At 40.2% G+C, this 13,467-nt stretch overlaps 2 protein-coding genes across 10 annotated transcripts in view; one reads left to right on the top strand and one right to left on the bottom strand.

Annotated features, from left to right (window-relative positions):
- Nucleotides 1-547, bottom strand: part of HEATR5B (HEAT repeat containing 5B) — a 107,849-nt gene extending 107,302 nt beyond the window's left edge. Inside the window, exon 1 of one of the 3 annotated variants that reach the window (XM_014832858.3) lies at nucleotides 434-547. The gene's annotated coding sequence lies outside the window, so the exon portion shown is untranslated. Of the gene's footprint in view, nucleotides 1-328 lie in introns of all 3 variants that reach the window. The other 2 variants (XM_014832859.3, XM_044772237.2) reach the window with 2 other exon arrangements.
- Nucleotides 252-13,191, top strand: GPATCH11 (G-patch domain containing 11). 7 transcript variants are annotated; one of them, XM_070512251.1, is made up of 10 exons: nucleotides 559-673; nucleotides 2,168-2,321; nucleotides 3,909-3,980; nucleotides 4,536-4,762; nucleotides 5,575-5,616; nucleotides 6,263-6,383; nucleotides 6,488-6,578; nucleotides 7,726-7,839; nucleotides 8,770-8,851; nucleotides 9,563-12,211. In XM_070512251.1, exons 2-10 carry the CDS (start codon nucleotides 2,269-2,271, stop codon nucleotides 9,616-9,618), a joined length of 858 nt encoding a protein of 285 aa, XP_070368352.1. In that variant the 5' UTR covers nucleotides 559-673; nucleotides 2,168-2,268; the 3' UTR covers nucleotides 9,619-12,211. The 7 variants fall into 7 exon arrangements, with proteins under 7 accessions (XP_014688351.1, XP_070368352.1, XP_044628187.1 ...); XM_044772252.2 differs by having other exon boundaries at nucleotides 563-673; nucleotides 1,971-2,212; XM_044772247.2 differs by having other exon boundaries at nucleotides 563-673; nucleotides 1,971-2,321.
- Nucleotides 13,192-13,467: the final 276 nt, after the last annotated feature.

Below are 13,467 nucleotides of genomic sequence, written 5' to 3'. Positions count from 1 at the left end.
TGCAGCCTTCCCCTCTCCTGCAGCACGGGGCCCAGGGGGACGTCCGGGCATCCTCGCATACAGATCCCACACGGGAAGGCCAGGAGTCCTCCCACGGGGATGCGCTGGGGGTGGCCAGGTCCCCGGGCGGTCCGGGAACGCAGCCGGCAGAGGCCGCGCGCGCTGCGGGTCTGCGCGAACCCGGCGACTCCGCGGACGGGAGCGCGGCGCCGGGTCTGGGGGAAGCGCAGGAGGCCGCCGCAGGCCTCGGCAGGGTCACTCGGGCTGTCAACTCCAGGAGGCGGCAGCCTGGAACCGAGCCCGGCGCCTGAAAAGGGAAGATGCTCACTACGAACTCGATTTTCCTCCCCAGCCTTCTGAAAATGTACGAGCAGACAGGGGTGTGAGTGAGTGTCAACGGCCATGCTTTGACGGCAGACGGGAACGGCCTCACCTCCTAGTCTGCCAGGAGGCGACCAGCTGAGCTCCGCAGCCAGAAGCAGCCGCCGAGGGACCCGGATGCCCCGCCTCTCTCACTCTAGCCGGCAGGAAACGAGGGGACAGCGCGTGCGCAGAAGGCTGGTCTTGCGCAAGCGCACTAACCACGTCCTCCTAGCCCCGCCTGCCGCAGATTTTGTATTGATTCCGCACAGGGAGACACCGGCGGGAGCCGAGGCCCAGAAGTCTTGCGCAGGTGAGTGGGCGCTTGCGCAGCGCGCTGTCGCGAGCTGACGCGGGGCGAATACAAATGCCAGGTAAGGGGTTGGAGGCGCCCGATAGAATGGTAAAGGGCGGTGATCTGTGCGCTGGCTGTAACTACCCCGTCACATCGTCTCCCACCTTCCCACTCGTGAGTGGTCGCGTCTGTGGCACGCTTGCACCCGGGAGGGACGCGAGAGGCAAGGGCTCAGTGGTGCCTGAAGGGAGTGTTTGGGACTGAGAGGCGTTTCTTGTCACCTTTCTGCTGTACATTCAACTACTTAGCTCATTTGTCCGCTTGGATATATGATGGGACTCTCAGTGTGTCTGAAGTAGCACCCTTGTTGCCACCTCTCCGCCCGCTTTCTGCCAAAGAAACAAAAACAAAAACAAAAAACCCCAGCCAAAACCCGGACGAAACCTACTACAGTCTAACTACTCTCAACAACTGGTAACTCCATTCTTCCGGATATTCAGACCAAAAGCCTTGGAGTAATCCTTGACATCCATCTTTCACACACCACCTCCAATCATCAGCAAATCTTGTTAGCTCTACCTTCAAAATATGCCTAGAATCCAACCACTTCCACTGCTGTGGCTGTGGTCCAAACCACCGTCATCTCTGCCTGGATTGTCGCCTTGTGAAGTTTATCCCTGTGCTTGATGAGAATGGATGATGCCACAGTATATCGTAATCATAAAAAGGGAGCTTTAAAAATAATCTGTAAGCCCCTGGCACTTTAGAGCTAAATGGGTCCCTTAAAGATAATCTAATCCTATTGGCAGTAGCAAGAGCACTGAGACCTGGATTTTTTGTTGTGTTGAGCAAGTCATTTAGCCATACTGAGCCTTAATTTCTCCAACTAGAAAGTGGAACTACCTACCTACCTGACAGAGTTGTTAATGATGATTAAATGGGATAAAAATGTGTGATATACTGGGTAGGTGCTAAACCATTGTGTGTAAAAATACTGTTATTAGAAATGAAGATTCTGAGCTTTAGAGACAGTGGGTGAATTACCACAAATGCTGTATATAATCTTACACATTCTTAACTTAGAATATTATAACAAAAAGAAAAATAGGCAAAACTAAACTAATGTTTCAGGATGATGAAACTATAAAGAAAAGGAAGTGATTGGAAGGGTGCAGTTGGGTAGGGGTCAAAGAGGACTCCTGGGTAGCTGACAAGGATGTGCTATTGATGATGGTTTGTATTATCTTTTGCTGTGTAACAAATTATCCCAACATTTAGCAGCTTGAATTAACTATAAACATTTATTGTCTCACAGTTTCTGGAATTCGTTAGGGATTTAGCTTAGCCCGGACTTCCTTAAGATATAGTGAAGATGCCAGCTCAGGCTGAGTCATCTGCAGGCTTGACGGGGGCTTGAGGATCCATTTCCAGGTGGCTCGCTTGTGTGGCTCCCAAGTTCATGCTGGTTGCTGACAGGAGGCCTGAGTTTCTCCCACGTGGATCTCTCCATAGAGCTACTTAAGTGTCCTCACTACGTGACAGCTGACTTTCTTCAGAGTGAGTAATCTAACTGACTTCAGAGTTAACATGATCCAGGAGCTGTTGTGTCTTTTATGGCCAAGAAGTCACACTCCATCATTTCCAGACTATCCTGTTGGTTACACAGGTCAGTGCTCTTCACTGTGGAAGGAGACTACACAAGGACCTTGACAACCAAGAGGCAGGAATCCTTGGGGGCCATCTTGGAGGCTACCACATGGTTACAAGAGTGTTTGCCTTATAAAAATTCATTAAGCCATATATTTGTTTCATGTGATTTTCTGTATTGATGATCTGTTTACAAAAATATTTTTTTGGAAACAAGATATGGTGATGTAGGGAGAAAAGTATTCTGTTATTACAAAGTCATAACTATTATTAAAGCCCCTTCTTATCCGCATCATAGCTAAACATTAAGAATTTATGATGTTTGGGACACAGTGCTAGGCAGTGGGGATATAGGGACTTGTCTTTGTGATTTACAGCCTAGTTTGGAAGATATACATATAAAAATATTAAAAACCAGTACAGTACTACTTTCTTCATCCAGGGTAATTGTCCAGTCTCTGGATTGCAGTTGACAGAATCCCTACTCAAACAAGCTTAAGTAATGAGGAAATTTATTAGCCGACATAGCTGGGAAGAGTGCTAGGTCACAGCATCAAAGAAAGAGCTACAGGAATCAGGGTCTTGGGAACGAGGGTTGGAGACTGCAACAAGTGACTACCCTTTTGTGTCCAGCTACTGGATCAGCAGCACTGGCATCACCTGGGAGCCTGTTAGAAACGCAGAACCTCAGGGTCACTCAGAATCAGACTCTGCATTTTAAGAAGATCCCGGCACAATTCATGTACATCAAGTTTGAGATGCTCCTTTCTGGATAATTATTTTATCCCTTTAAGTGCCAATAATTATGTGATTTTAACTATTTTGGATGGAAACTCTCCTCAAAATGTTCCCATATAAGTGAGGTGTTAACTATACAAGTTCCAAATGAGCAGGTTGAACAGAAAGTGCTGTAGGGAGAGGCCTGGAGTGGTCAGGACAGGTTTTGGTGAAGGAGGATAGCCTAGGCCTCGAAGGAAGGAAGTGCCGGTAGTGTGTTCAGAGGACAATGAGAAGCCCATGTGGCTTGAATAATGAATCCTAAGGGAGAGTCGAGTCAGATTATGAAGGATCTCTCCTGCTACAGTGTTAAAGTGACTGGTCCTCCACTGCCTATAGGGTAAAGTTTATTGAAGGATTTGAAACAGGCAAGTAACATGACCAGACTTAGGTTTTTAAAAAACCACTCTGGAGGAGATGTAGAGGATGGATTGGAAGAGGAGAGGCCAAAGGTAATGAGAGCAATTAGGAAGCTGTTGTAATAGTTCAGGTGAGAAAGAAATGCCCGAACTAAAGCAGTGATCGCATAGAAAAAAATGCCTGCGAGGGATATTATGGAGTAAGAATTAACATGGTTTATGAGAGGTCTAGATTGGGGAGATAGTAGTGACATTACTTTGGAAATATAGGGGATGAAGGAGGTTTGGGGTAGAAGAGAATGAGTTGTTTGGATTGTTGAGTCTGAGAGTGCCACAGAGAAAGATGTCAAAGGGCACTGGAATATGTGGTAGCACTCTAGAGAAAGGTCATGGCTGGGGATACAGAAAAGTTTATGTCCATTTTGGTAAACTGAAAACATACTTGTTACTGTATCCTATTTGCTTTGTAGATACTGTTGCCATATGAAGTTGAACATGGCAGAAGACGACGACTATATGTCTGACTCCTTCATTAATGTCCAGTAAGTAAATGTGTACACCTCATGTAAGGGCATGTGTAAGACAATAAGGTAGACTCTTGAGCAATGATACTGATTTTAAGTGTGAGCTTGGAAAGTTAGTCTTACTGCTTTATGCACACCACCTGCGTGTCAATACAAAGATACTAGGAGCCTCTTCTTCCCTTTTAATGCTAAGCGTTTTACTTCTGCCCTTCATCTTTTTTATTCCCCTCTTCCAAGGAAATTTATTCTTTTCCTTTATTTCATCTTATTGTCTCTTCTAGCTACCATTCAGCTTGGCTCTTTATTGTTGCCAACTTCCTGGAAAAATTAGTTTGGACTTACTATTTCTAACTTCAACTCTATACTTTCTGTAGTTTCCTACAATCTGACACCAGCCTTCATCATTTTTACTAAAGCAGCCATTCTCAGAGGCCACTGATTATGTTCTAATATCAAGGATAACAAAGTTGATCATAAAGGTAGTGCTGAAATATTGTGTCAAGTGAGTAAGTAGCAAAGTTATGAGAAAACTTCATGTACTCATCTAGAATAACTTTTTCCCTTATTCTTCAGAGAAGATATCAGACCAGGATTGCCAATGCTGAGGCAAATCCGAGAAGCCCGTAGAAAAGAAGAAAAGCAACAGGAAGCTAATTTGAAAAACAGGCAGAAGAGTTTAAAAGAAGAAGAGCAAGAAAGACGTGACGTTGGGTTGAAGAATGCCCTAGGCTGTGAAAACAAAGGGTTTGCTTTGCTCCAAAAGATGGGATATAAAAGTGGTCAGGCCCTTGGCAAGAGTGGTGAGTCACATCTGGAAATAAACAGCTGTTCCTAACCACCAGATGGTGATGTATTGATGTGTACCAGTGACAACTCTTTAATCTGTATCCATCTACACAGAAATTAAAACAACTTAAGCTTCCTAGTCTCTTACGTACTAACAAACTTTACAGAGAACTTTCATCTTCCCACATCCGCTTTAGACAGCCATGTGCCGTCAAGAGCTGCTTATCAGCCCAGCTCAGCCTTGAAGGCTTTAACAAGTGGAATGGACGAGGCTTACAATGGAGGCAGCAGCTAAGAGTGGTGACAAGTGAAGGGTTGAGAAATACAATGGTCAGAGAATAGAGAAGCAACATTGAAGATGATGTCGGCACTCTGCCCTGCTTGCTCTGGACCTGTGGCGGCTGCCTGAATGACCACCCAGTTGGAGAAGCTCACTTCTCACCTCTCTTTTTAGGAAGTGAGACTGTTAAGATGTAAAGGCCGTATATTTATAGTAGTTTCTGTCAGCTGTTTTTCTTTTCTTCTCTCCTTTATGGTAATGGCTTTGAACTTCACTTAGCAAGGCTGTCGCTCTCTTAGACATCTATCAGTGTTTAAAACTCTGCCTTCGGGTGGCATAAGAGGCCATGGGTCAGCCTTATTGAGGACTAGGTATTTGAAGGCAAGGGAGGTAGCTGCTTATAAAGTATTGATGTTCAGCTTTCAGTTCTGAATACCATTAAAACTGGAGGGGATATGTATAGAACATTGTAAAGTTGCATGCTATGCTTACCTGTCGTTTGAGGAAGAATTTCTGAAGTAGTTTGTATTTTGTTCTCTTTTTTAGGAGATGGTATTGTTGAACCAATTCCTCTCAACGTCAAAACAGGTATGTATTTTTTAGCATATTTACCAGTAATAATAACTTATACTTAGATCTATCACATATATTTGCTCAATAAATACTTTTTTTATGGTGGTACTCTTACAGTTCTTATCATAGGAAGCCCTCAATAAAATGTTTGTTAGTTAAACTTCTAAACCTTATAAACTAAAAATAAAAGTAAGTTTTAGTGAATATAAAATAAAATTTAAGTCATAAATATGGGGAGAAATTATTGTAATTATTGAAAACAAAAAGCTATTTTTTCCCATTAAAACATCCTAAAAGTATTCTGAGACAGATTTATCCATTGTGTTTTTCTTAATACTTCAGATGAATGCAAGAGAAAAAATATGTTTTATTTGTTCATCATATTTATATGAAAGTATGACAGTTGATACTATTTTCCTGATTTAAAAAAATCTGTATAGTATTACTACTATCTTATTAGATCAGACAGATGATCTTTGTAAACATCAAATTGTGTGTTTGGGTCTTTTAAAAAAATCTCTAGTGTGTTTTTCCTGTCATTCTTTCCAATTGATTTTGAGGGATTGTATTCAAATTAGAATTGCATTCAATTTGTAAATATTTAAGTTGTCAAGTTTTGAAGTATAAGTAAGTTTCTCATCAGCGTTATCTGTTTGAACAGGGAAAAGTGGCCTTGGGCATGAGGCATTATTAAAACGGAAAGCAGAGGAAAAATTAGAAAGCTACAGAAGAAAGATTCACATGAAAAATCAAGCTGAAGAAAAAGCTGCAGAACAATTTCGGTAAAACTTTGAGCTGTTTTTGTGGTATGTTTTCTGGCACTTCAGCTTCTAAAATGGATAAAGAGGATATAGACCTTTAGTGTATGACTTTTTCTTTCAATTAGAATGAGACTTAAAAGTAAGCAAGATGAAATGAAGCTAGAAGGAGATCTTAGAAGAAGCCAGCGAGCCTGTCAACAGTTGGATACTCAGAAGGCAAGCCTTTCACCTGTTTTCAGTTTGGTAAAGTGTTTTGGCACCCAGTGTGATTTGCCATGTGTATATCAAAAAAAAAAAAAAAAAAAGAACTCCAAATCTGGTATATCTAGCCTTCTACCCATTAAAGTTCTTATTTAACATGCACTACTGATCTATGATAGTTGATACAATAATGACTTGATTACTGCAAGAACCTGTATAGTCTGAATTATCCAATAAGGGTTCAGTAATATTTTTACATTTAATTGTTCTCTGCTTATTTGAATATTAATTGCTCAGAGCTAGTATGTGTGGAAATTCTGTTCACCAGAATATTTGATTAGCCAGAATAGCCTATTTTCAGTCCATATTTAGTATCTCCTGTGTGTCTAACTAGTAAAATCATAGTAGAATACTATCTATTTCATTTGAACATTTCTTAAAAACATTTTTTAAAAATTACTTTTATTTTTTATTTTGATGTTTCAAGTACCATCAAATTAAAATGACTCCATTTAAAGTCCCAAAAATGTTTGTAAAATTTCCCTCATATATAAATAGATTGCTGGAAGCAATCTCTCACTTTTCTCTATTTTCATAGCACTTAATTTTGAATGTGTGTCATAACACTTAAGATTTCCTAGCTTGGGGCCGGCCCAGTGGCGCAGAGGTTAAGTTAGCATCTTCTGCTTTGGTGGCCTGGGGTTTGCCGGTTCGGATCCCGGGTGTGGACCTATACACTGCTTGTCAAGCCATGCTGTGGCAGGCATCTCAAATATAAAGTAGAGGAAAATGGGCACAGATGTTAGCTCAGGGCCAGTCTTCCTCAGCAAAAAGAGGAGGATTGACGGCAGATGTTAGCTCAGGGCTAATCTTCCTCAAAAAATTAATTTTTAAAAAAAAAGATTTTCTAGCTTATATGTATTATTTTATACCCATTAAGCTATTTATACCCATAGCTTATTTTCCGTACCAGACTGCCAGCAACTTAGACACAATGTTCTAATTGGGTTTTGCATCCCCAGAGTTCATAGTACAGTGCTTTCCTCTTGAAGCAGCACTCAGTAAATATTTAATTGAAAGAATGAATACTTGTTGACATGAACATACTTGTGATAGTCTTATGTTTAGCTATGTTTAATTGGGAATAATTCTACATTTTCAGAATATTCAAGTTCCCAGGGAGGCATGGTACTGGTTGAGGCTTGAGGAGACTGAAGAAGAGGAAGAGGAAGAAAAAGAACAAGATGAAGATGAATATACGAGTGAAGATTTAAGTGTATGTTTTGGCACGAGCTCCTTGAGCAGGGTGTCTCAGCCGTGGCACCATTAACGTTTTGAACTGGGTAACTTGTCGTGGGGTGCTGTTCTGTGCGCTGTAAGATGTCTAGGAGCATTCCTGGCCTCCACCCACCAGATGCCAGTTTCACTTCCCCCTTGTGACAACCAGAAATGTCTCCAGACATTGTTAAATGTCCCCTGAGGGAAAAATCACCCCTAGTTCAAAACCACCGCATTATAGGTTTATGTTATTAACGCCAAATCAAAGCTTCATATAATTTTTCCCTTTAGTTTCAATTTACCCTCTCACCTCAGCTTAGGTTTGGATGATGGATTACCTACAAATGGAAATTACTTTAGTTTTGACCTTGTTTCCTGTTAAACTTCTGGAAATGATTCTAATGAGTACCTCTCTCCTCCACCCATAAATAAAGCAAAAAAACATGATGCAGAGGAAGCGGAGATTATTCAAGAAAGGAATACACATTTCTGTGGTTACATGTATATAAGAATGTTGTGGGAAACATTTACAGTTTGAAAAACCTATGTTCCACTAAACTGGGAGACCACTGATGAGAACTTTAATGGCAAAGAGAGGCAGTGTTCACCCTCATCCCATCTGGGGGAGGTAGATTCTTTGAAAGTAGAAGGGGTCTTTGCAGGATGCTGATTATAAAAGAGCCAGCCAAAGCCTATTTTCTAAATGTTAGCAAGTGGTTTCTGTTGTTTCTGTCAGACTTGTGAAAACATCAGGGTGGCTGGTAAACTGGGACATGTTCTCATATATTCTGCCCTTGGCCTCTCTCCTAAGTGGTTGAGAGTGTAGCAAACATTTACTGCCCTGGGCTAATTTAGTTTGATCCAGGAGATCAGAAAACCAAGATTCTGTTCAGTGTGAGTTATTAATGTGCTTGTGTCCTCTGTCTAGGTACTGGAAAAATTACAAATATTAACAAGTTATTTAAGAGAAGAGCATCTGTATTGTATTTGGTGTGGAACAGCCTATGAAGGTAACAAGATACTGTATACTTTTTAAAAATATTATACACAAGTGCTTTTTGATTTTTAACTTTGGTCTTTTTGTAAAAATCACATTTCCAGTAGACAATGGAAATTTCTTATTCCATCTAAATGTCAAGCAGGATTAATGTCTTAAAGAAATAGTGGTTATAGAAATAATTGAGGCCTTACTAAAGGTGTTTTTAACTTTTCAGAAACTGAATGTGTAGAAGGGAGTTTTTCAGTTCTATTTCAAAAGAAAGAATTTCCTAATCACTTGAGGATGATGAATTTTTTTTCATGATTTTTAAAGATTCTTTCTTCACCTAAAGATACTTGAAGGAAATATTAAGTTTTTAGGACTAATTTTTATGTAGTTAGAATATTGTCCCTGAACCATAAAAATCAGAATGTTGAAATCCACTCCATTTTTTTTTTTCATTGTAAGGAAAGAAACGGTTTAAAACTTGCCAGATGTCTTGTAGAGCCACGGCTTTCCCTTTTAACACAGTTGCTGAAGCTGGCTAGGCTAAACTTGAATTGAAGGACTTTGTACTTGAGAGTGAAGAATTTTGGTTATTATTTTTTTTATCTTTTCCTGGTTTGTTTAGCAGAGTAAGCAGCAAACACAACTAAAAAAATATGTTATGTTGAAATAATTTTCTAGAATAGTTTACTATATAACTTGTATTAATCTTTCATTTTTATCACATAAATTACAGATAAAGAAGACCTGTCTTCAAATTGCCCAGGACCAACTTCGGCAGATCACGACTAAGATTATTCTCAATAAAGTAGAAACTTGGAAAATGTTATTGTTTCCTAAAGATAGACAATTGAGCTGTTAGAATTCCCCAATTTTTGATGCCAGTAAAGAAAGAGGGGCTTTGTATGTTTTGTTCTTTTTGTACTTTGGAAACACTTTGTTCACTGACTTCAAACAAATAGTGGAATGCTATTTCAGAACACAAGTATCATAGACATGGGAAATTACCATTTATGACTCCATTGTGATGCTTATGGGGTTTAAGGACATCAACAGGTAACTCTCTTATTCCCCTCTTCACTTCAGAAAAAAGTGAGAAATAAGACATGGGAGTTAGAGAGATGCAAGCTATCAGCTTTATTATCGATGAAGCTGAACTAGAGACCAAGGTTGACTTGTTCTCCAGTGAGGCTCCCTAATGTATCTCCCTGGGCAGAGGGATCTGCAGACCTCTGCCTTGCAGGGACAGAGCCCAGCTTTGCATTCTGAGACCAGGGAGCTCTGACACCCACCACGGGCTGGGCCACCCATGCTCAGTTCCTTCTCCCCAAATCACTCATCCGTTAAGACACCTCTCTGTTGAGAGGGAATGAATGAGGGTTCACAGAGCTGCTTTCCACACTTCTCTCTCCTAAGGAGCAAGAGGAAGTTCCCTCCGTTCCACGCAAGCATGAGGAGAAGGGGAAAAGTATTCCTCTCAGTAAGACTGATGTCCAAGGCAATTAACACTACTTAATTCTAATCAAGTTGTTTTAGAAACAAAAATAATTATGATACTTCGGGGAAAATAGTGAGTTTTCATGGCAATGTGTATATCCATTGTAAGTGATCTATTGCACATTGTGGCTAAAGAAACTTAACAGTTGGGGTAACCTTAAATACCAGGTGATCCAACTAGTTACTGAATTTGGGAGCCCCTTGCCAACAGTCCTAGCAGGTGGTAATCCAACCTCTGCCTGTATTCCTCCAGGAATATATTTACCCAGAGAGCTCACTGCCTTAAAATGGAGCATTCCATTGCTGGGTACCACTAAGTGATTTTTAAAGTTATTTTTCTCTCTTACGCTGAAATCTGCTTTCCTGTAATTTAATCAACTACAGCTAAGGACATAACGTGGCACAGCTCTAAAGAGCTCCACTCAAGGTTAGGTATCAAAATCATGAACTTTTTTCAAAGTTCACAAGCTCAGGTGCCTCCCTAGTGATTTTGGTAAGCACTTGTAGATGAGAGCTAGTGCTATAGGTTAAACGTAGAGCAGTCCTGTTCTCAGATGGAGTTGTAACCACACCTGTACAGTTTTACAGCTCATCTTTCAGAGCACTGAGCAAGAGATCACATTCTTCCTTTTAATAGAAGCAGCATACACGAGAACACAGCAAAAGATAACCTACACGTGCACGAATTAAGATAATCGATAGTACAACTTGTATTAGCCTCTGACCTAATAAGATCTAATTCACTTGTTCTCAAGTTTAACTTGGGGAGCTATAAAAAATGATAATACAAAGCTCCCACCCCCAGAGATTCTGATGTAGTTGGTCACTGTGGCCTGGGCATCACTACCTTTGATTGTAAGATGCAGCAGAGTTTGGAACCACTAACCTCGTTAACTTCTGGGCTTGTTCTTCATTCAAAAGATGAATCATTATTTTTATGAATATAAATAGAAATATAAAACATTGGCATTTATATAGTTGGATAATACTGTTTAATATTTACTTTTTTTTGATGAGGAAGATTTGCCTTGAGTTAACATCCATGCCAGACTTCCTCTCTCTTGTATGTGGCATGCCTCCACACCATGGATGATGGGTGGAGGAAGTCCACACCTGGGATCTGAACCCACGAACCTGGGCTGCCGAAGCAGAGCACATGGAACTTTAACCACTTGGCCACGGGGCCAGCCTCAATATTTACTTTTTTCATTTAAAAATAGTAAAATTGTATTAATAGCTAAAACAAAGGAGTACATTTTTCCCTTGGAATTACAGTCAAATCCTTTCCTGTCATTTCAGCCAACATACCGACATTCAGTCAGTCAGTCCCAAAGCCACATGAACTGTTTCAGACAGAATAGAGTTAGGAACTGGCTTCTTTTTCTCCTCTTACTGACTATGGAGACAACCTACCACCTCCCCAGTGGCCTACAATATTTTGAATATGTGAACAATTATGCTGGAACATAGGAATTGATGGAACCCATGACTCCACCAGAGCTGCAGTTTGCATTTCCAGGCCAAGCGGTAGAACGACGCCTGCCTTGGGGAGTGAGAGACGTCCCTCCATTCTTACCCACTGACGGTTAAAAATACAGGCTTTCCATATGAGTAAAAACTTATTTTTTTCATAAAGGGCTTTTACAATTTTATAACTTGACAATAATGAAAATGAAAATGTTGAAAAGAATCTTTAAATTTGCTTTAGAACATTTATGTGAAATTTGAAACAGTAAATTTTAACATGTCATGTATTTTTGTTTTTATTGTGCTATGCTTATTTTCAAAGTTCTGTCTCAAATTTCTAAAGTGTTTCATTTTCCTAATTATAAATAAAAAAAACTGGAGCTTCTAAAATTTAAAATAAAATAGACTTTAATGTACCAAACTGGTTTACCTTATACACCTTTACTTTAAATGTTATTTGACAAACATTTAATTGTTGAAATTTGAAAGTGAACATTATTATTATTTAATATTAAACACATTTTATAGAATCAAGCACATGAAATTCTTAACACTTGTATTCCCCACCCGTTCGAAAGGACTTACAGAGTTCCTGCTTTATGCAGGGTGGTACAGTCGCTGTCTTGGGACAGACAAAAATGAGAGCCTGTCCCTGCTTTCCAGAAATTCACAGTAGGAGGAGAACAGCCACGCAGGAATAACAGCTCCAGGGCAAACTGGTAAGCGCAATACTGAGGCACTCAACACTGGGAGTACTAGAGGGGAGTTTCGTTCTGAGTGTGAGACGGCAGAACACTATAGAAGTAGCACTGAATCTGAGTTCCGAACGTAACTTTGATATGCAAAGTTAGGAGGAAGGAGTTACAGTATGACTCAGCATTTCCACTGCTAGGTGTACACCCGAGAGAAATGGAAATATGTCCACGTGACACTTGTACACGAATATTCATAGTAGCATTGTTCATAATAGCAGGAAAGTAGAAACAACCCAAATGTCCATCAACTGTTGAATAAAAAATGTGATATATCCATATAATTGAATATTATTTGCAATAAAAAGGAATGAATTACCGATCCCATATTACAACATGGATGAACCTTGAAAATATATTAAGTGAAAAAGATCACAGATGGTGTGATTCCATTTAAATAAAATGTCCAGAATGGGCATATCTGTAGAGACAGAAAGTAGACTAGTGGTTGCTTAGAGGTGGCGGAGGATGAGAATCACTACTAATGGTCACAGGGTTTCTTTGTGAGCTGACAAAAATGTTTTAAAGTTGCTTGTAGTGATGGTTGCACTACTCTGAATATACTAAATGCCACTGAACTGTATACTTTAAATGGGTGAATTGTATGGTATATGAATTATATTTCAATAAAGCTGTTAAAAAAAAAAAACGAAAGGAATTTCAGGTAGAAATCGTAGTAGAGAGCATAGAGTGCAAAAGCCTATTCAGGTAACAGAGCAGACCTGTGCGGCTGGGGTGACTCAGGTAACCATGAACGCGGGTCGCAGGATGGGAGCCTCCACAGGAACACGGCCCTGCCAACACCTTGACTTTCGCCTGGTGAGACTCCTTTCAGACTTTTCGCCTCCAGAACTAAGAGAATAAATGTGTGTTGTTTTAAGCCACCAAGTTTGTGATCATTTGTTAGAGCAGTCATAGGAAACTA

Source organism: Equus asinus, chromosome 6, assembly GCF_041296235.1.
Source record: "Equus asinus isolate D_3611 breed Donkey chromosome 6, EquAss-T2T_v2, whole genome shotgun sequence".
In the NCBI taxonomy this organism is placed as follows: Eukaryota; Metazoa; Chordata; class Mammalia; order Perissodactyla; family Equidae; genus Equus; species Equus asinus.
The sequence above is the reverse complement of the archived record's forward strand: the minus strand, read 5'-3'. Positions and strand labels throughout refer to the sequence as shown.